Source organism: Saimiri boliviensis, chromosome 9 (assembly GCF_048565385.1).
Source record: "Saimiri boliviensis isolate mSaiBol1 chromosome 9, mSaiBol1.pri, whole genome shotgun sequence".
Lineage (NCBI taxonomy): Eukaryota > Metazoa > Chordata > Mammalia > Primates > Cebidae > Saimiri > Saimiri boliviensis.
The window spans coordinates 76,732,198-76,756,027 of record NC_133457.1 but is presented as its reverse complement, the minus strand read 5'-3'; the positions used below and the strand labels follow the sequence as shown (position 1 = coordinate 76,756,027).

Genomic DNA, 23,830 nt, shown 5'->3' with positions numbered 1-23,830 from the left:
AGATATTTTAAAGTGATATGCCTCTAGTAAAAATTTTTAAACATTTTTAATTAATTTCATAATAGTATGTCAGAAATATAAATACCACTTAAGTTTCTTTTGTTTCAGGAAGATGTTCTACTCTGTCATTTTGGATTTATCCAGACTATAGCTCTATCTAACATAGGCAGTGGCCCCTCCAGGAGGCCAGCACTCAGCGAGGCTAACCGGGGAGGGAAACTGCTATTTGGTTAGTCCTTTCACAGGGGTAACACCCAGCTATTTCTGGTACAGGCCACTGCACAAGAAAAGTCTGCCCAAACATTCTCAATTTAGTTTCTCCTAATGATATTTATTTAAACAAGTCAAGGAGAAGGCAGTGATTTTTTTCAGTCTCACAGACATGTAAAATTTGATGGCTTATTAAACAACTCTCCTGTGACAGTGAAGACGAAACAAAGATGGAACCTGCAGATGGCCCTGGCTAGAGTTGCAGGAGATGACTGCCAATCTAGAATGGGAGTACAGAAGCTACTCTCTAAGGTAGATCCTCACAGAACTCAGCAATTCAGAAGCATCAGATGGGATCAAAAAGAGATCCACCTGCCTTTGCCCCATTGACAAGACTCTTGACTGAGCAGGTATACTTTAATAAAATACATTTACCCTCAACTCAAAACACAAGTGAAAAAAATTACCTCCTTGCTATCAGTCTCGGAAAATCCTAATTTTTCAGCATCTTCTTGGGCAACCTCTCTTTTATCTGGCTCCTCCATGAATACAGGTTTGTCCTGGAGAATCCACTTTCTGTACACTTGAACTACTTTTCTTGTTACAGCTATCTCACAGGAAGGCAACAAAAATGCCTGAAAGGAAAAGAGAAAACTCTTTAACTACATTCAAACTCAGACCAGTATAGGGCAGCATCATGGACATTTCCAATGACCATCACCAATTTCACTTTCCTGTGGAACATATAGCCTGTAAACACTGTAAACTCTACATAGGGCCACATATCTTTGTGCACACCAAACTTACCTGCAGAAACAAAGACATTCTTATAAAAGAACTCCCAAAAAATGGCCATTAAAAATAACTTTCATAGGCCGGGCATGGTGGCTCATGCCTGTAATCCTAACACTTTGGGAGATCAAGGTGGGGCAGATCACCTAAGGTCAGGACTTCGAAACCAGCCTGGCCAATATGGTGAAACCCCGCCTCTACTAAAAATACAAAAATTGGTTGGGCGTGGTGACATGCACCTGTAATCCCAGCTACTCAGGAGGCTGAGGCAAGAGAATCACTTGAACCTGGGAGGTGGAGGTTGCAGTGAGCCGAGATCACACCGCTGCACTCCAGCCTGATCAACAGAGCAAGACTCCATCTCAAAAAAAGAAAAAAGAAAAAAGAAAAAAAAAAACATATTCTGAATAGTTTTTCTACAAATATAACCAAATCATACCTATAGAAATATTTTAATTGGCTACAAAACACAATTATAATGCACAACTTGGAACTTTTCCCAACAAATCAGAAATAGGTTAGAAGGGACATACTTGTACAGCCAGTGGCAAATAATTGTGCCCGTCTCTTCTCAGCTCCATGTTCACTGATGTCAGGGTGTTGGCCTGAATCAGGTATGGTGGCAGTGGTTCTACCACAGAAGTTAGCAACCGTTACAAATCAAGAGTTTGCTTCCTTTTTTTCCCCCTTTTCTTTGCTTTTGTCCTGCTTCCTTTCCCTTCCTTCCTTTCTTTTTTGTTATTATTTTTTTTGAGAAACATGTATCAGGTCACCTTTATCAGGTTACTAATGAGTTTGGCTGTCAATGTTAACAAGAGCCTCTGGCCAAGTTGCAGCATAACGCCTATTTATAAGAACTTTTTAACATTGAGGAATTCCCTTATACATCTACACACAACCATTTTGATTTAATGTGAGAAGATTCCAAAAATGTTAAAGAATTTAAAGGCGAAATGCATTAGCCTTTTGCTTATCAATTTTAAGGACTATTTCTATAGTCAAGGAGAACAAGAAAAAAGGTACCCCATACTCAAATGCTGTAATGTCACAGACTAGGATATCGAGGCTTACAGCACCAGAGGTATTCTTCCAAGTTTACAAAGTTAGCCACAAATCCAGGTGTTGGTCTCAAGTTGCTGGGACTTGTTTTAATACTGCTCTTAAGGTTCACGCCACAGGATCCAGTTACAGGCAGTACTCACTTTAACAAGGGTTCATGCAATATATCAGTATCAAAATAATGGTGGTATCAAAAGCCTAAGTAATGGGATTTTAAAATAAAATAACTCAAAAATGCAGCATATATGGGTTGGATAGAATGAACACAGCTGAAGAGAAAACTGGAAGAAAAATCAGAAGAAAATATCTAGAATGAACTATGAAGAAATGAAAGAACGGATAAATCAGAAGAGAGGATAAGAGAGAGAAAATACAATGAAAAAATTATCTTTTGAATGACTGGAGATGCAGAAAAAAAGGAAAAAAAGATGAGGGGAAGAAACAATATTTGAAGAAGGAGTGGCTGAGAATTTAGCCAAAATGAGTGAAATATATCAATCCCTGGATTTAAGAGTCACAAAGAAAAACAAGGAAAAATATGAAGCATATTACAGGTAAAACTGCTGAAAATCAAAGATAATCAGAAAAATCTGAAAAGCAGCCAGAAGAAAAAAGACATATTTCTTCCAAAAGAGCAACCACATGGCTTTCCATGACTTGTCAAAGAAATAATGGAAGCCAAGAAATAATGGAACAAAAGATTCACGTGCAGAGGGCTACCAGTGCAGAATCTGACACCCAGAAATAAAACACTTCTAAAATGAAAGCAAACTACAGACATTTTCAGATGAGAAAATTTGTTACCAAGAAACCTGAGCTAAGGGAAATATTAAAACTTATTCTTTAGATAGAAGGGAAATTTCCCCTGGTCAGAGATTTGGGAAGCAATAAAATACAATACAAAGAAAATGCGGGCCAGCTGTGGTGGCACATGCCTGTAATCCCAGCACTTTGGGAGGCTAAGGTGGTGGATCATGAGTTCAGGAGATCAAGACCATCCCGGCTAACATGGTGAAACCCTCTCTCTACTAAAAATACAAAAAATTAGCTGGGCATGGTGGCATGTGCCTGTAGTCCCAGCTACTTGGGAGGCTTAGGCAGGAGAATAGCTTGAACCCGGGAGGCAGAGGTTGCAGTGAGCTGAGATCACGCCACTGCACTCCAGCCTGGCTGACAGAGCGAGACTCTACCTCAAAAAAAAAAGAGAGAGAGAGAGAGAGAGAGAATGTGGATAAATCTAAATGAATAAAACATATATATGAAGACATACATATATATAAAAGAATAAAACTGGATGAAACAAACTTTATAGTGGTTCTGAAAGGAATAATATCTATGTATTATATATATTTATAATAAACTGAGGAGTAAATGGAGCTAACATGTATACTGAGGGTAAAAGTTAGAATTAATGCTAGCTTTTAAGCTAGGAAGGCATGTGTTAACTATTAAAATAAGTACAAATGACTGTAAAACTACTAATTTGAGAAAGCAAACGGGATATTAAAAACAATGAGCTTGAAGATCCAATACAATTAGAAAGTAAGAAGACAGCAGACTTAAACCTAACAGCACTTCCTATGTTAAATGTAATGAATAATCATCCAATCAAAAGACTAAGATTGGATTTAAAAATCTATTTAAAAGACTTAGCTACAATTTATAAGAAGACATCTAAAACATATGGATGGGGGAGGCTGAAAGTAAAGAGTTAGCAAAAGATAGACCTTACAAACACTAGCCAAAAGAAAATTGGTAGAGCTATATTAAAAATAGACAAGACAGACTTTGTGCCCCGCCACCCAAAACCAGATGAATATAGAAACTTCTTAATGACAACACTCAATTCAAAGGAATATAAAATAATCTAAATCTGTACTGCAACTAATAATTTTGCCAAAAATAGAGCAAAAACTAAATAGATAAATCCACAGTCAAAAGTAGGATACTCTCCAAAAGTGGTAGAGCAGTAAGCAAAAAAAGAATGTAGCTAGAGGAGACATGAGCACCGGTCAGACCTTCTCACCAGATCCTCCAGGTCTCAATCTCTCAAAGTTCTCACCTCTCCGTCTCTCTGAGGTGCACTCAGGATCATTTCTTCAGATTTGTCATCCAGCTCATTCTCTCCTCAGCTGCATCTAATCTATTATTAAACTGACCCATTTAGGTTTTCTTTTAATATTCCAGTTATTACATTTTTTTGAATGTCTGGAAGTTCTATTTTCTTCCTAATCTGCATTCATCATCTATTTTGGTGTCTTTTATTTCTTTATTTCTTTAAATATACTAAACCTATTTATTCTAAAGTCTCAATTACACAATTGAAGAGATTTTCCCGTTTTTTTTCTGATTTTTAGGTCTAGAAAAGTTTTGACTTACAAATTCCCAAGTGGAAAAAAGTGACCCGAGATCATTATACCCAGCTAAGCTGCTGTTCATACACAAAGGCAAAAGAAAAACCTTCCCCATCATAAAAGGACTTAAGGTATAAGCATTCCAGGACATCCTCCTGAAAACATTCAATGACAAAACAAGGCCTAGCAAGAAAAGTAAGTATTTTAGAACTATAGAACAGGAGGAATGAATCTGTGTAAATACAGAAGCAAGACTAAACAACTCTGCTCATTAGGATTTGAAATCAACTGCCAATGACAGTACATTTATAACATAAACGTACAATATAATAAAATTAGTAAATAGAGGGGGCTAAAGAAAATACATGGCTGCTAATTTCTTTATATTTCATAGTAGGAAACCCATAGTGCCATCTAAAATTACCACATGTAGTTCAAAAGTGATTCCAACACCTCAATGTTATTATAATCTTTTTAAGCTTAGACAAATCTTTCAGTAATTAATATTTCTTATGGTAAAGGAATGTTCATTGGATTTCAACACTTCCTTCAGTTTTCTTTTATTGTCTTTTCTTCTGTTAAATTCAAGTAAAATTCAGAATTTTCATTAAGAATGAATGAAAAGGTCGAGCGTGGTGGCTCACACCTGTAATCCCAGCACTTTGGGAGGCCAAAACAGGCAGATCACGAGGTCAAGAGATCAAGACCATCCTGGCCAACATGGTGAAACCCCGTCTCTACTGAAAATACAAAAATTAGCTGGGTGTGGTGGCGCGCGCCTGTAGTCCCAGCTACTTGGGGAGGCTTAGGCAGGAGAATTGCTTGACCCAAGAGGTAGAGGTTGCACTGAGCCGAGATTACACCACTGTACTCCAGCCTGGCACCTGGTGATGGAATGAGACTCTGTCTCAAAAAAAAAAAAAAAAAAATGAATGAATGAATAAAGAATTAAGGATTCCATTGTCATAGTTACTCTGTCAGTCCCTATCCCCACCCCAAGGCACTTTTCCATACCTCCCTTGCTTTAGCCTTAATATCAACTGACTTCTATCTGGTTGCACCTTCACATGTACAACAGCGACATGAGTATGACAACATTAATGTAAGGAATGGGGCAGATTTTAAAATCACGGACTATTATTTAAAAAAAAAGTTTTGGCAGCATGATGTATGCACTATTACCTAGAAAGGGATGATACAGAAGAAGGGGCGCTTCATGGACAGGTGTGACTGTCATAGGAGGAGAGGAGAACCTAGGAGCATTAAAATTAAGATGCAGACATGAATACAGGTCCCTTTGAAGAATCAGTCAAGTCAGGAGGGGAAGCTGATATTAGGGGGAAAAATGAGCCATGCTTTGTCCTTGTTATCATTAAGATACTACAGGATCATCAGATTTGATGGCAGGTGGGCATTTTAAAAGTTAAGTGTAGGAGGCACCTAGAGCCAGTTTGTTTACATTGTTCAGTGAAAATGTAGACCCCGAGAGTCTGTAACTGGTTTACCCAGTCATTCTGCCTGAATTTTGATGTGTGATTAGTGAGGTCTAAAAGACCTCTCGGTAAACCTGTGCCCTGTCTTCCCTGAGACAGATATCTCACTCTCATGTTGGTGAATCATGGTCCTGAGAGGGTACTTTTCTGTGCAACAGAGGGAGGGCCCTCGAAGCTGCGCCCAGGTGTACCCACCCTCCATAGTGTTACATTATGTTTTCCAGCTGCTGGTGTTGGGTATCCTCTGCCAGTAACGGATCTTTCATGAGTATAAAAAAAAAATTTTTTTAATGAAATAAATATTTTTATCTACAAATGAGGTCCAGTCAAAAGGCTTGACTGGGAGCCATATGCCACAGTGGTTGCTGGCACTGGACGGGCAGTAAAGGTCCCAAGGAGGCAAGTGTAGGGTTACAGAAAAGACTTGAACCCTGAATCATAGTTAACACCTGTAATTTGGGATGAAACAAAGAGGGACCAACACATGAAACAGAAGACACAAGAGTGAGAAGAACCAAGTCAATGCCGGGCCACAGAACAAAAAAAATATATTTTATAAGTGGAATTTCCATTGCAGACTAAACAAACATTTTCTCAAGTGAAATTTTTTCTTCATTAAAATGAAAATATGTAAAATCTCTACACTGCTATGGATTATGTTGTAACTTTCATTATTGGTTGATTTGTTTGTAATGAAAGTCCCAGAAGTGAGAGGGTCAATCATTCACTGTATCAAAACTTGCCTCACCATAAGAAGTTTTCTGTGGTGCATTCCTGTCATTCATATGTACAGGATTCTTCCTCTCCTCCTCACCTACAACTGGACTCTGCCACTCAAGGGCTTAAACTACTTTTCAGGTGTATGGGTGAAAACAACTATTCCTCCTCATATACACACACCCACAAATAGGCCACATTGCCTGTTTTCAAGAGCACCAGTACCACTTAGAATCAAGTGGCACTGGCCACATGCCACACTCTAGAGCTGTGGGAGCTCTGCTTGCTGTGTTGAAGTCTAGAGCCGAGTTTCTCCACAGCAGCACAACTGACAACGTTGAACCAGACAGTTCTTTGTCATGGTGGAAGTGGGGGCCATTCTGGGCATTGCAGGATATTTAACGACACTCCTGGTTGCAACCCGCTAAGATGCCAGTAGCACTTCCCCCCTTGTTGTGATGACCAAAACTGTCTCCAGACAGTTTTGCCTTGTTTTAAGTAACTCTGGTTACTGCTAATGTCCCCTAGGGAGTAGCCTCAACCCCAGTTGCAAACCTCTGATGCCACTCATGGCCGCTAACTGTAGCCTGGGCTTCTAATCTCTCCTGTCTCCTTTCTTTGCTCACACCTCTTTTCTTGTCTTGGCCTCTGCTTTCTTTCCTTTTATTCCCCTTCCCACCTTTTTCTCCTGTGCCATAAGTAATTCTATCATACTGTGTGTGCCACACGCCTCTGCAGAGTTTTTACAGAAACCTCCAGCTCCTCAGAGAGCTCCCTGAGGCTCTGGGAACAAGACTGGACTCTTCTTTGCTATGCTCATTTGTTGCTGGGTATTCAGAAATGGTTCTTCCCGCCTACCTCCAGGTTTACTTTGTTATAAAAACATGAAAGTATTTGTCTCATGATTTTGCTCAAGTATAGAATTTTCCCTCGTGTAAATAATTTTCAACAACAAAATTTAAAAATCACAAAAATGCACACAAATTAAAAGATTACAGGGATCATTCTTTATTATTCAGTTCTGTAGCATAATCCAACTCATCAATTCTATTTGTTGGAATGTTATGAATAAAAAAACACAAACAAAAATCTCTTTCATTTCAAGAACTTGTAACACATGCACACGCACACACACACACACACACACACACACACACACTAACCTGGTGAAATACTTCATTCACAAAGTTGACATAACCTCGTGTTGACAAGAGAATGCGCTGTACCATTTCATACACTGTTCGGTGCTCTTCTTCAATGCTACAGAGGCTGGAGTTGCTGAGTCTTCGGTCTGACAGGGTGCTGCTGTTAGAATGGCTTTTGTCCTGCTCCGGGGATCCACCACCATCCAGTTCAGGCACTCTCTCCTGCACAGCGCCACCACCAACAGTCTAGAAGAAAGTCAGCACACTTAGTGATGCTCACCCCCAATCAAAAACACCTGGCAAAACTTCAGTCTTGCCTTGTTTTAAGTAACTCTGGTTACTATCAACGTGCACAGGGTACAGCATACCAAAACCAGCAGCCGCTTGAAGCACAACAGGCTCCAGAGCCTGCACTTACCAACTTTCTAACTAACCAACAAATCCCTCTCAACTCAGCTATTTTAAGAGGAAAACTACTAAGTTATTTCAGAAAGAAGGGCTGTGAAATTTTCCCAACCTAAAAGTTTAATTTGCACTGTAAAACCACAGAATAAAGTAATGTGCAAACACATTTGTATTGTCATCACATCAGGTCTCTACACTTCAGCATTTGCTCCTGTGGTCACAGAGATTTGAAAATTCAGGGGATATCTTGCAGCAACAATGCTAGAATGCATCATTTCATTCATATGACTAAGCAGCACCTTGACAGTAGAGTATGAAGATCTTTAAGGGGTATTTTATCAGAAGAATGCTGATCTGAGTTTTATCCTCAGAATCTTTAGGTCAAATGTAAGTAAATATTTACAAAATTTTAAATATTTAAAAGACTTTAGATGTGCAAAGAAATAAAGTAATTCATGCAATCACTCACAAAGCTTAACACTGATTTCTGCTCTCATATCCACATAGAATTAAAGGTTTCCTCCAAACAAAATATACATATAATTTTCCTTCATCTTTGCAAACTCCATTATTACTTCGAAGTATCAAAAATATACAGCCCAAATACAACTAAAATTTTACCCACTGTGAATATTTTTTACAAGAAGAGATAAGCCATGAGTAGAACAAAACAGTAATTTCAGTAACTACCAAGGACAGTTTGAAAACAAAACAGATATCCAATAGTAATCTCTAGGAATAATTAATGGAAGATTATACTTGTAATAATTTTTCTCTTCATGCCTTAGTTACTAAGCCTATGTGGCTTATCAAAGACACTATAAACACTGTGAGATGTGCTCGCCTGTGGAAATTATTTTATCTTTTTGACGGATCCACTCTCTTCCACAGGAAAATAAAACTTTATTCATCTTGAAGCTTCAGTAGGAATGACTCAAGGATGAGTATGGTACAGAAAGAAGAGGCCCAAACTAGTCTCAAGAGACTTGCTTCTCCACATTCCTAACTGTAAGGCAAGCCACGTAACTCACTTGGATTTCACATATACACATACATGTATATTAATCTGCAGGACACAGACGCTAGATTAGGTCTCAAGTCTCTTATGGCTCAATAACCTGTGACTTTTTGACCCATAACTCCCATTTTCCCCGCAAACTAAAAAGAAAAAAACAATATGCACATATATAGCAAATTAAAGATGACCACAAATTCTTCGACACTCCTTCCACAGAGGTGAGGCCCACGTCCCCTCCCTTTCATCTACATGGACTGTATGACTGCTTTAGCCAGTAGAATAGTATGGAAGAGACCTGTGCCAACATCAGACCCAGGCCCAAGAGGCTGAAAGTTAACAATTCCCATCTCTTGAAACATTTCACTCTTGGAGCCCTGAGCAGGCAAATAAGAAGTCCAACTATCCTGTTAGCAAGAAAACAGAACAGGAAGTCCCAGATGATCCCAGCTTTCCAACTGCCCCCACCAAGTAGCAGGCATGCGAATGAAGCCATCTTGGACCTTGCAGACCCACCAGCATTGGAGGGCTGAATAATGACTGCCCCAAGGATGTCCATGTCCTAATCCCCAGAACCTGTGAATGTGTTACCTTCTACGGCAAAAGAGACTTAGCAGATATGATTAACTTAAAGATGTTGGGACAGAAAGATTATTTTGGATTATCCAAATGGTCCCAATATAATCCAAGGATCCTTACAAAAGGGTGGCAGGAGGATAATAGACAAAGAAGGCTAAGTAACAATGGAAACTGGGAGAAAAGGTGGTATGATGCAGGGCCACAGCCAAGGAATACAAGTGGCTTCTGGAAGCTGGACATGTCAAGAACACACAATTCTCCCCTAGAACCTCAAGAAGCACAGATCTGCCAATAACTTAATTTCGGATTTCTGACTTCCACAACTGTAAGATAATAAATTTGTACTGTTTCAAGACATTAAGTTTGTGAGAATCTGCAACAGTGGCAATAAGAAACTAACATAACAACTTACTGTGAAGTATAGTGGCAGTCTCTATAATGGTAGTGGCCATTTCTAGGGACAGCCATCTGCAGGGTATGGATAGCACAGAGGGCACAAATGGCTGTCAGCCCTCCTCCTCCCTACCAGAACCTCATTCCTTGGTGTGCCTCCTCCCATGTACCCCAATTGACTTGCAGGAAGTTGACCCCATCCACAGTACTAGGGAACCAATTTGTTTCGTAGAGGCCAATCACAACATCTCCTGGCCCACTCACACATCCAGCTTTAAGTGAAATCAGTTCCTTGTTACTATTCCAGGGGGAGAGAGGTAACCTAAGTTGTTCCACTCAGACAAAAGGAAAGGGCTTTATATTTCTGGATCACCTCTAAATGTCAACAAGAAAAGCAGGGCCCCAGCTGCTGGTGGCCATCTTACAATCAAGGGGGAAGCTGCTGCAGACAAAGCTCCCACAGGGAAAGGGCAGAACAGAGAGGATAAGACCATAGAGAACCAGGGAGAACATGTGAGTGAACCATATTCTCTGTGAGCCTCACCACATGCTTCTTTTTAGTAAGATTAAAGTATTTCTTTTACATTTAAGACAGTCTGAGCTGTGTTCCTTTTTCTGTGAGGATGACAGAACCATCCTAATTGATTCCTAAGTTCCAATCTTTAAGATAATTAAAAAGCTAAATAGTAAAAGTCGATGACTCACAACTGTGAAGAGTCAACTAAAAGAAAAAATGAGAATCCAGAAGCAGTGGTTAATTTGCTGCTCTTTCTACTTCTCATCATCCAGATGTACTTTTCAAGACTGAGCTACTCATTTTCAATAAATATAGGTGATGGTTTTCTGATCTTTTTAAACCAGAAAGGAAAGGTTACACCCCTTAATTAAAACTTTTTTGAACTGAGTAATAATCACTTACGATGTGATGTAAAATTTACCAAAGAGCATGACTGAGTTTCTTACAAAATATTTTATACAGATTTTTGTCTGCCTGATAAGTGAATAAAGGTATCTCATCATGGTTCAGAACTAAATGCATTTCCCTGACTGCTGGTGACATCAGGGGATCCCTGTAGTCCATCTTCTATGAGCCACCCTTTCATCTTTGTCCATTTTTCAGTGAGGTTGTCTTCTTATCAGTCCATATGTACTCTATATAGCAGAGATATTAACTCTTTCAACAGTCATGACATTATCTCATAGTCTATTGATGAGACTTGGCCTTACATTGTCTTTTGATGTAAAAATCTTTCTCCATTTTTTTTTTCTTAATAAAGTCAAACCTCATTTTTTCCATGGCTACTGGGTTTTCTTTCTTTTCTTTTCTTTCTTATGGAGTCTCACTCTGTTGCCAAAACTGGAATGCACTGATGCAATCTCTGCTCACTGCAACCTTCACCTCCCAGGTTTAAGTGATTCTCCTGCCTCAGCTTCCCAGGTAGCTGGGATTACAGGTGCCTGCCACCAGGACTGGTTAATCTTTGTATTTTTTGTAGAGATGGTATTTCACCATGTTGGCCAGGCTGGTCTTGAATACCTGACTTCAAGTGATCTGCCAGTCATAGCCTCCCAAAGTGCTGGGATTACAGGAGTGAGCCGCTGCACCCAGCCTACTTGGTATTATTTCTACTAAGGTAGTCTAACACTTCCCAAATTTAGACACTTCCCTGGATTTTCCCTTCTGTTACATTTCTTCATTATTTGTTTTTATTTAAGGTAGACCTTAAATCAATCTGACATTTGCTTCGGTGTGTTGTAAGAAGCAAGGTTCCAGCCAATTATGCCAACACCGTTAATTAATGACTATTTCTTCTGATCTTGACTGACATTCTGTGGGGGGATGTGTATGTATGTGAAGGAGAGAGAAAAAGAGATTGCAGGGTTGCCAATTTGATTAGATGTTCAACACTAATCTCAGTCTCATTCCTTTGACATAATCTGTTTGGAAACCTATACTACTGTCTCTTAATTCCTGAAAATCAAATGACTGTTTAGGTTTGTGCCTTGATAATTTTTCCTGGGACTCAAAGACGCTTTAAGTTTGAGGCATGTATTTTTCTTTTTTCTTTTTTTTTTTTCAGTTCAGATAAACTCTTAATATTATTTGTTCAATTATCCTCAATCTCTTCTTCTGCCCACCTAGTATTTGCAAGATAGGAACCTGTACTTAGTCTTGTCTACTAATTTCTGATTTCTGTCTCTCTAAATTTTTAGTCACTGTGGTGGGATCTTTTTTCAGAAAACAAATTTTTTTCTCAGCAATAATCATTACCATTTTCATTTTATTTACTAATTTTTTTTTTAACTAAGACATTTAAAGGTTTCTTAAAACTTTCTTTCAGCAAGTCTTTTGTTGTTCTTACTGTAACTGTGCCTCCCTCAGACCTCGAAAATAAGTTTCTCCTCTAACTCTTCAGTGACTTCTCCCCAGTGGAGCTACATGCTCTAGACCAGGCGTCCCCAAACTTTTTACACAGGGGGTCAGTTCACTGTCCCTCAGACCATTGGAGGGCCACCACATACTGTGCTCCTCTCACTGACCACCAATGAAAGAGGTGCCCCTTCCTGAAGTGCGGCGGGGGGCTGGATAAATGGCCTCAGGGGGCCACATGCGGCCCGTGGGCCGTAGTTTGGAGACACCTGCTCTAGACTCTGGTGTTCCTCCATCAAGGTTCCTAATGACACTGAAGCACAAAAGCCACTCATCTGCCTCTTCAGGTCTGTGTATTCTTTTAGCTCAGGCCTAAGTAGGACTTCTGGGACTTCCAGGGCATTGGCAAATCTGCGGTTAGTGGACCACACTTCCTTTCCCTGTTCTTGGGGACAATAAACAAAAGAGCATACAACACCATGATCCCTCAGCGAAGTGGCTGCTCTCTGACCTCCACGAGTGGTATTGCTCCAAGTCCCTAGGCAACTCAGCCTGATGGGAATGCCCCCATATGTGTCTGGCTGACCAAGACCAAGAGAGAAAAAGCACAGCAGTCTCCACACAAGGAGAGGTCTCTTCTGAAGGCCTCAGGAAGAGGTGGCCTTCTCCTCTAGGAACCTCACCATTGCTCAACAACCAGCCCAAAATCCTGAGCTGCTGATCTCCCTCTCCTGAGATGCCAGAGGGCACTTAGCAGCCTCACAGGCCCTCTCCAGGGGCCACTTACAGTTTCCTAAGAGCTTTCCAGTTATTGGGGCATGGTGAAGGCAAGACAGGCCTCTGTTCTCATGCCCAGAGGTCACTGGTACACAAGTGAGGAGAATGAGGAGGAGCCAGGAGTGGGCATACAACAGCCATCTTCTCAGGATGGCCCTGCGCTCCTGAGATTGCGTCATCATGGCAATCCCCACAATGCACAGCAAGTGATTCAAACTCACAGTTCCCTCTGAAACCTCAGCATTACAGACAAGTTAGGCCAATAAAATCGCTTACCTATAACCAACTATCTGTAAGAACCAATAACTCTAATAATCAGTAACTTCGGCTATGTTCTAGCGTATTTTATTACACAAACATTAAGAGATAAAAAGATGAAGAATGGCATACCTGGATGATTTTAGGCAATACATCAACTCCATTTTTAGTGTTTTGTGTTGCAGTTAGATACTTTTTTTCCAAAAAGAAGGTTACAATCCACTTAATAAAAACAACACGAGCTGCCATATATGGAATTTTTGTACTGTAAATGTTCTCATTGTCTCGAGTTGTAGTAATATACACTGGCTTTGGTCTCAAATGGGGGATGTCTGGTAGAAAAAAAGAATACATGATTGATTAGGTTAGTGAATCATAACATTATGTAACTCCTACAAATGTTTTGGTTTCCAATTAAAAACACGTATTTTTGGTTGCCTAAACAGCAACTAAGAACGAAGAACCACAATGATTAAAAATGGCATTTTTTTTTTTTTGTAGGGTCATTTCTGATTCCGCCTTGTGATCTGACCGAGAATCGGCGGTAACGTGATTGTTTATGTATCTATGATATACAGCCATGGAAAAATTAAGCCAACAACTATTTTTTTACAATTTTGATAAATTACATGAGACTAAAATAGTGAAAATCCTTTCACATACATTATACCTAATTTTATTTTATAGCTGGAGAAAATGTAAAAGTATATATAAACTTTTAAAACATCATTTTAGGTATTTTAACATCTAACACTGCAGTGATTAAATCCACTGAAATTTAGAGTTTTATATCCCTTTTCCCTTTAGATGAATCCAATGAAACAGAATCAATATCATCTACTTTATATTTAAAAGAATTCAGAAAGTCACATTTTATCTTTGAGGCATCAAATGCTACCTTTTCCAAAGACTTAATGAGAAGTAAATTTCTCAGTCTTTAAATTCCACAATCAATATGAAAATTATATGCTATTGGATTTGAGATACTACTTGACCTAAGTTCAACCTGTATCTTAATAATTTTTGTATATCTGGAATACCTGTATGAGGCAGAAAAATTATCAACAAATAACTTTTAATCTAGGAATACTAACAATATACCATGTTTTTACAATAAATATGAACTACATATAAAATTAGAAACAAATTTTGAAAAAAATACTCACATATAAATATACATATATATATGTATATATATATAGCTAAGGAAATACATGTCCCAGTATCCCTAAAAGTCAGTAATTCTACATCTTTCAAAATGCCCCACGTTTCGGCTTCTCTCCCCTTGCCCGTGTGTGTGTTTCTGTGTATGTGTACACACACACACACACACACACACACACACACACACACAGCACAGACAAATGAACCAGGCAGCCATGTTCCCCATAAGAGTAACATCTTGTGTCACCATTTCCTACTGCAAAACTGTTTTTAATTATTCATTTAAACTAATTTTACCTGTTCTAAATAATAGGGAGAGGAAGATTTGACCCCCACCTCCACCACTCTAAGGGATGCTTCTATCCTGTAAGTCCTCATTTCTTACAGAAGAAAAAAACATTAGGAGCCAAATTAGAAATTTCTTTATGTTTCCTAGTCCTCTGGGGCTTACTGTCCATAGCTTGTTTAATCACCTAAAATTTTATCTTCCATAAGCACCTATCAGTAGCAGCTGCTGGATGCAGGACCCAGCATAAGAGAAAAGGCATACAATGGCAACTGTGTGCCCTGGGTGGCTTCCAGTCACTGAGCAAAGCCTGAGGTCACAATACACAACCACCCACAAAGAAAGACTTTAGGAAATGCAGATTTTTTTTACATTAAAAGATGATAAATATAATTATACTAAAAATATCATAAATACATTTCCGAGTATAGGAGCCAGGTTCCTTTTTACTTCTGTGAGCTGAGGTATATCTTGGTTGGTACAAATAATTAAAACCACTTATTAAGAAACTTTAAACATCTAATAATAAAGTTACCATTCAACACAAAAATAAAATGACTATTTTACTTTAAAATAATCAAAGGTCACTTTGAAAGAGACTGCATAGCTTTCCTTTGGATATCCTCTATACACGGCTCCAACAGTACTTACCAAGTACAGGTTTGTAGATGTTTGTTAACTTAGTAAATGATGGAAATAAATGAGGAAGATAATACTTTCGAAACAATGTAAAAAGAAATTTAAAACCAGTATCTTGATTCTCCTTATTCTTCCACTCCAAACTTGCAGCCTTTGGATAATATGTAGAAAAGAACATATGTATATTTATATTTCAAATTAACATGTACTAAACTGAAGTGCTGTTATGTTACTAATATTCCTATCCTAAATATAAAAAATGACAAATAATACTGATAACCATGTAATGAAATCATAACAAAGCTCAAAAGATGACAGGAATGAATACTTCAAAACAAAACAGTAACCATGTTAGAATGATAGCATATCTTTTACAACGTGCTATAATATATCATCCCCATATTTTTAATCTATGTTATTTCTGATTACCTAACATTCCTTGTGCCTTTAAAATACTTAGTCACAAATAATTGGTGCTTTTTTTCTAAACTCAGAAAAAGGCCATTTATAATAAATAGAAATTAAAGAAACAATCCCTCTCAAGAATTTCATCCAATGTTACCTACATGCATAATCAATGTCAAAAGGCAAAAGCCATGGAATCTTGGAAAATGCATTCTCCATATTTAAAAAATCGAAAGGCTAAAATAAACCAGACATGCCAGTCCACTATGGATTAAGTTTAAATCTTTTACAGTGTTGAGATAATATTCTCCCCCTCAAAAACCCATCAGTGTTTGCATAGTGGGAGCACTCCAAAATTGTTCAATAGATGGGACCACACCTCAGGAGCCAGGAGGACAGCCTGGTTACACAGGTGCAGTCACCCCCACAGGACTTAGGGAAAACGCAGCCCTTAGAGAAGACCTGTCAGTGGTTCTAACACTTCTTAGACCAGAGAGCATTCTAAAGCAGGGCTTTCCACTTCCTTCCTGACATGCCCACTTAGAAAATGAAATTTATGCAGCATGTGAGGTAAAGGGATGAGGTGCTTTGGCCACCCCAGGGGCAGTGGGGCTCAGTGTCCACAGCCTGTCAAAAGCTGTGCTCTGAAAACTCAACTCAATCGACAGAAGAGAAGGCAGAAGGAAGGCACGGATATGCACTTAAAATCCTTCACACAATTAGGAGGTTCACAGACTGCATGCAAACCTCTATCCTGTATCAATTCCATCTGCCTTAGCTGAGGTCACACAACTCATTAGTGACACATCTAAAATGAGAACCCAAGGCCCCCAACACAAGTCCTGGATACTCTGTTGATTTTCCAGGACAAATGGAATGTCCAACCACTTCTGAACGGCTGGCATTTGAGATGAATCTAGAAATGGGCCATTAGAATTCAAATGTGGAGTTTCCAGAATATGAAAGCATGCCTCAGTCAGGCTCTATTTGGAGTTCTGTGTTTCTGTTGCTGGCTAAAGGGAACGGGGCGAGAAAAGGGGACAAAACTGCTGAGTATTCAGAAAGAGCAGCCAAGTACTAAATCTTGAGAGTCAGTAGAGAAAAGCACGGTTCCCTAAAGAAAACCAGAAAGGAGTGAAAGGAAGGGAGGAGAAATACCAGAGAAAATATCAGGAGAGGAGAGAATCTCATGAAGGAGGGGTCATCAAATCCCCTCAAAGAATGAGGAAAGTAAAACCTGAAGCATACCCTCCCTCCGGACTGACCCTAGAATCTTTGTGGTTTGCGGCATGCCACTTCAGCAGTCACAGGGCAGAAGGCAGCAAACAGTGGGTATCGAAAGAACATGAAGTGGGGATGTGAACTCAGCAGAGATTATTACTTCAACAACTTGGTTGTGAAGGGGAAGACAGATACTGGACAATACCCAGGATGAACTCAAGGACAAAAGAAGTATTTACTAAGAAAAAAGAATCAGTACATTTTATTCTATTATTTAGAAATCTAGACCAGGAGTCACAAATCTCCTATTAAAAGCATAAACCAGCTACTTCAGTTCTGTATGTAGTTGATGCATATGAGAAAAACTAATATGTGACATAAAGGAGACCTATGCCAATGGCATGAGGAGATTGGTCCATATGCTTTCCTTTAGTCCCCTGGTCTGCTCTGCCTATTTCTGTTCATCTGTTCAGCCTCTGAAATATCACATAAAATCGCCTCAAAGAAAAAGAAAAAGGAAAAAATATGGATACGTAGAGAGAAAAGAGGCAGTTTTTCCTCTTTCCTATTGAGAATAAACCCATCACTGAAACAGTCGTAATTTTTCTGACCTGAATAACCATATACTTCAACAGTATTTGAAGAAAAAAGCAGGTTTGGTCCTCAGCAATCTTCTCCCCCGACACAGCTGGCAGGAGTGGAGTAATTTCTTCTGGATATATCTTTACTGAAAGTACAGAAAATGATGAGAGCTCATTCACCAAAGTCAAATTTTAAACAGAGTTTAGGGTTTTTATAATGGTCTCTATTAAAATACATCTCTCCATCCACTGGAGCTGCTCACACTGAGCTCCAAGGCAGTGTGCATAAAGAGCCTAGAAACACAGTCCAGATGCCCACGAAGCACCCTCTCCCGCTGCACCATTCTTTCCCTTTCAGACTCTGCTTTGGTCAGCCCAAGATCAAATGCCAGTCATTGAGCCATAAAGCAATATACAGTAATAAATCAGTGGTCCCAACAGGCAAGTTCCTTCAAAACTCAAAGGACACAAATGGCCACCATTAATAGTCCCATGAGGCTACTACTGTCCTTCCATAGATACTGCAGGAAGATACACAGTGGCAAAATAAGATCATGGTGAGCAGATGAGTGTCCACTTATGAACAACAGTGATAAAGAACAATAGACAGTAGCTTCAGATGGTGGAGTTTAACCTCACTAATAGCCAGAAAACCAGTCCAGACTTCCCATGTGTCTCTACTTCCTTCTACTGCCAACATCTGCCCCTCCTTCTATTCCTGCTTCCATCACTTCAGTAAATTTCTCCTGTCATCATTCCATATAAAATAAGCTCCAAGTCTTTTGATTTTAAGGTGTGGAAGGATCTACTGTGAATATGAAAGGGGAATAATTCCTTTTCAGACTCCATTAGGATTTCTATTCAAGAAAATGAAAAAGCAAGAATTCCTTAACATAAGTTCAAGAGTTCATTTAAACATGGGAGACCTGCTAACATAACTTACCATCAGCTACACCAGGGCTGGGATTGATGAGTGTCTCCAGTGTGCAAGGGCCCTTGGATGACATGACTGCTGGGAAACCAGGCACCAGGCAAGCAAAAATCAGCACCTGCTCTTCTGCACAGTTTGTTTGAAGGGCTTGAAGCCATAGAAGAAACAGCCTGATTCCTTCACATCTTATCTAAAAACAAAATTAAAAGCAATGAAAACAAACACTTACATGTATTTACAGAAATGCACCACAATGTAGCATCCATCTTGAGAAAGAAAAACTACAAGTGAAAAGTTTGTTAAGTAGTACACCAAGTTCTTCACTTAGTGACAAATAAGCAAAAATGCTGCAATACAGCGCAAGAGTTAAGAGTTCAAGTTCTGGACCAAAGTGCCTGGGTTCAAATGCAGGCTCTGCCACTTTCTAGCTAGGATCCATGGAGGACCACTAATTCTCCATGCCTTAGTCTCCCCATCTGTAAAATAAGGATGGTAAGAGCACTTACCACAAAAAACTATGATAAAGACTGAATTAACATTTGTACACCACACAGCACAATGGCTGACTCCCAAGTATTTCCTGTTAATAGTATCTTATTCTGTAATGCAACAGCACTCATGGTATCAATGTTCAATTATCCATAAAAACAATGACAAAGATAATCTCCCCCCAAATTTACATGTGCTATCACTATAATATACCATGTTGATAATGTTCTTGAGAATCAGAAGACTTGGAGCTAAATAAGAACTTGAAGGTCTAGCTCAATGAGATAAAGCAGCTCTCCTTATACCTTATATCACTATTCTATTTCTCCAAGACCTTTGCCATGCTCTGAATTCCTGGCATCACGCTGTAGAAAACATCAACTTAGGTAGATGTGTCCTTTTTCTTCTTTACACTTTCAAATTCATCCCATTCCTAAAATTCAATCACATCTCTCCATTTCTGTACTCCTAAATGACTAAAAACATAATGTCAATTAAAAAAAAAATTAGCAAAAGAGATTGAAAAAATGTCACATGCAGCTGAAAGATAGAGTGGGCCCCAAATACCAGCAACTACAGTGACTGCCTCATCTCCTTTCAATTAATTCATGGTGGTGCTGACTCCACCAGAGCAAGAACACTGCAAGTCAAACACAAGGCTTTGCCAGAAAACCAAACCAAAAAGGGGAGAAGAGCCAAAATAAAAATATTCTGCTGACTTCCAATAGAAGTAAAAACACACTAGGACAGATAACCCAGCTGGTGACAGTGCTACCCCATTAACAGAGGAAATTCACAAATTCACAGAATACTTCAAAACATGCTGCTGGACTCCACCACTGCACTGCTCTCCTCCGCACAAACTTCCATGCCTGCTCACACCTGTCCTCCTTTCCCCTCAAGCAGGTCAGATGAGTGGTAACATTACTATTCAGCCACCAGACCAAAAAAAAAGAAGAAGAACAAAGAAGATGGAAGAGAGAAGAGAGGAGAGCTCTACGTATATCTTTTTTTTTTTTAAGAAGGAGTTTCACTCTGTTGCCCAGGCTGGAGTGCTGTGGTGCGATCTCGGCTCACTGCAACCTCCACCTCCCAGGTTGAAGCAATTGTCCTGCCTCAGCCTCCCAAGTAGCTGGGACGATAGGTATGCACCATCACACTCAGCTAATTTTTGTCTTTTTAGTAGAGAAAGGGTTTCATCATGTTGGCCAGGCTGGTCTAGAACTGCTGACCTTAGGCAATCCACCTGCCTCGGCCTCCAAAGTGCTGGGATTACAGGTGTGAACCACTGCACCCATCCAGCTCTATGTACATCGAATCAAATTATATTTAATTTAACAAGAGGCAAGTTTCTATGAAATTCTATTACAAGTCTCCAATTTCTATATGTTAACTGTTTATTTAAGAGAACTAAATATAAATAAGGGTAATTATAAACATGAGATAACAACCTGATGTTTTAATTATAAATCCATTTCCTTAAGAGTGACAAAATATAGAATCTACAGTGAGACAAAGAATAACTCACTTTTTTTTAAACATGAGAAATAGTTAACATACCAAGTTTTAAGAGGCTGTGATCAGTTAAGCCAGTATAAAACCACCAACGTACTGGCTTATTAAAGGCATTTGCACAGCTAAATTAACTCCAACTGAATTATTGTTCATAAAATATTCATCCCAGGCTGAATTTTTTCTGCCACTTATGTTTTAGGGTAATCTTATCTCAGCATCAAGAAGTATATGTTATAATAAAACACATACCCATTTCAAACTAAGTTAATTTTAACCTATAAATCTGCCACAAATAAATTTTCAAGAGTGAGACCCTCTTGTTCTTTTCTCCCACGATGGCTCTCAAAATTAGTAAAATTCATTAGAGACAACTATAATTTTAACAACCAGTTACCAAGATGGACAGAATCAAGCATGTGAGCTCTGAAGCTTAGAGGGGGACTGCCCTTCCTTTTTCTGATGATAAAACTGAAGCAGTCAGTGCCTTGCCCATGATCCCTACCTGTACCCAGCAGAATCAGAATGAGAACTCAGAACTCTAAACTCTGAAGCTCAATCCATTTTCTCCTAATACTATTTAAAATTATTCATCATATAATTTCTCAATAAAAAATTAGAACTAAGTCAAGTGGTTTTTAAAGGTCTTTTTTCCAAAATGGCCTAACATTGTTACTTTGTGTCATTAACAAAATTAAGAGTAATAAAAAATGCCATTACATAATAAAATAAATACCTTAATAGAATTTCCAGTGTGTAGAAGCTTCTTTAAAGTTGAGCCTGAAAGTTTAAAATAATGAGTTAGATATAGAGAGAGTATATAAATGCATACCAAAGATCTATTTTAAGAAGAAACTATGTGCTTATGACAAAAATATAATTTTTAAAAATAAAAGGAAGAAAGTTGACCTTCAGAAACAAAGCAATGTCACAGAGGGAAAGACGTTTTTAAGATAAAAGTACTTTAAGTATGTACCTCTTCAGAATTCTTTTAAAACAGTCATAATGATTGATATCAAGGTAAGCCAAATGACCACAGTGGATTATGTGCAAATATCTCTTGTCATGCATAAAATGGATGCTTTTTTTTTTTTAATCTCTAAAGGTAAAAATAATATAAAACAACTGCTCACAAAACATTTTTACAAGAACATTTTACGAATACTCAGAATGGCATGTTTCTCTCCTGGCAATGACAACTACATTTATGGGGTTTGGTCCATCAATAAATCCTCTAACAGAGCACTTTGGTCACTGTCAAAAAAGCATAATCAAGGTTGACTTGGAACTCCAGTCAACTACAAAAACTCTGGTGCTGCAGTCCATTAGAATGAGAAAAGCTTCTCTTGGGAGGATGGAAGACTATTACTAAGTCATCTATAAGTATATTCACGACTTTCAGTGTGGAGATGGCAACCCAACCTAAATATCTTATGTAGCCTCTAAAATCAATAAATCCAGGAGATGGTTTTTTGAAAAGATCAACAAAATAGCCAGGCTGTTAGCCAGATTAATAATAAAGAAAAGAGAGAAGAATCAAATAGATGCAATAAAAAATGATAAAGGGGTATCACCACCAATTCCACAGAAATACAAACTACCATCAGAGATTACTACAAACAACTCTATGCACATAAACCAATAAACCTGGAAGAAATGGATAAATTCCTGGACACTTGCACCCTCCCAAGCCTAAACCAGGAAGAAGTCGAAACCCTGAAGAGACCAATAACAAGGGCTGAAGTTGAGGCAGCAATTAATAGCCTACCAACCATAAAAAGCACAGGTCCAGATGGGTTCCCAACTGAATTCTACCAGAAATACAAAGAGGAGCTGGTATCACTCCTTCTAAAACTATTCCAAACAATCCAAAAAAAAGAAATCCTTCCCAAATCATTTTATGAGACCAACATCATCCTGATACCAAAACCCGGCAGAGACTCAACAAAAAAAAGAAAACTTCAGGTAAATATCCATGATGAACATAGATGTGAAAATCTTCAATAAAATACTGGCAAACTGATTGCAACAGCACATCAAAAAGCTTATCCACCATGATCAAGCAGGCTTCATCCTGGGGATGCAAAGCTGGTTCAACATACTCAAGTCTATAAGCGTAATTCACCACATAAACAGAACCAAAGACAAAAACCACATGATGATCTCAATAGATGCAGAGAAGGCCTTCAACAAAATTCAACAGCCCTTTATGCTAAAAACTCTGAATAAACTAGGTATAGATGGAACGTATATCAAAATAATAAAAGCTATTTATACAAATGCACAGCCAATATCATACTGAATGGGCAAAAACTGGAAGCATTCCCTTTGAAATCTGGATGCCCTCTCTCACCACTCCTATTCAATATAGTATTGGATGTCCTAGCCAGAGGAATCAGGCAAGAAAGAAATAAAGGGTATTCAATTAGGAAAGGAAGAAGTCAAATTGTCTCTATTTGCAGATGACATGAATGTATATTTAGAAGACCCCATCGTCTCAGCCCAAAGTCTCCTTAAACTGACAAGCAACTTCAGCAAAGTATCAGGATACAAAATCAATGTGCAGAAATCACAAGCATTCCTATACACCAATAACAGACTAAAAGAGAATCAAATCAAGAGCAAACTCTCATTCGCAATTGCTACAAAGAGAATAAAATATGTAGGAATACAACTAACAAAGCATGTAAAGGACCTCTTCGAGGAGAATTACAAGCCACTGCTCAAGGAAATAAGAGAAGACACAAACAGATGGAAAAACATTCCACGCTCATGGTTAGGAAGAATCAATATTGTGAAAATGGCCATACTGCCCAAAGTAATTTACAGATTCAACGCTATCCCCATCAAGCTACCTATGACCCTCTTCACAGAACTGGAAAAAAAACACCTTAAATTTCATATGGAACCAAAAGAGAGTCCGTATAACCAAGACAATCCTAAGCAAAAAGAACAGAGCTGGAGGCATCACACTATCTGACTTCAAACTATACTACAATGCTACAGTAACCAAAATGCTTGGTACTGGTACCAA

At 38.7% G+C, this 23,830-nt stretch overlaps 1 protein-coding gene across 9 annotated transcripts in view; it reads right to left on the bottom strand.

Moving 5' to 3' along the window:
* RALGAPA2 (Ral GTPase activating protein catalytic subunit alpha 2) overlaps positions 1–23,830 on the bottom strand; it is a 320,763-nt gene that overhangs the window by 232,125 nt on the left and 64,808 nt on the right. For all 9 annotated transcript variants that reach the window (XR_012519285.1, XR_012519286.1, XM_074406179.1 and 6 more), the window contains exons 5-11: positions 21,533–21,576; positions 18,808–18,985; positions 17,895–18,010; positions 15,670–15,808; positions 13,701–13,900; positions 7,789–8,016; positions 678–845 (exon numbers count right to left, since the gene is read on the bottom strand). Coding sequence is in view for 7 of the 9 variants with exons in the window: in XM_074406179.1 (XP_074262280.1) it covers positions 678–845; positions 7,789–8,016; positions 13,701–13,900; positions 15,670–15,808; positions 17,895–18,010; positions 18,808–18,985; positions 21,533–21,576 (1,073 nt within the window). In the remaining 2 variants the exon portion in view is untranslated. The remainder of the gene's footprint in view (positions 1–677; positions 846–7,788; positions 8,017–13,700; positions 13,901–15,669; positions 15,809–17,894; positions 18,011–18,807; positions 18,986–21,532; positions 21,577–23,830) is intronic.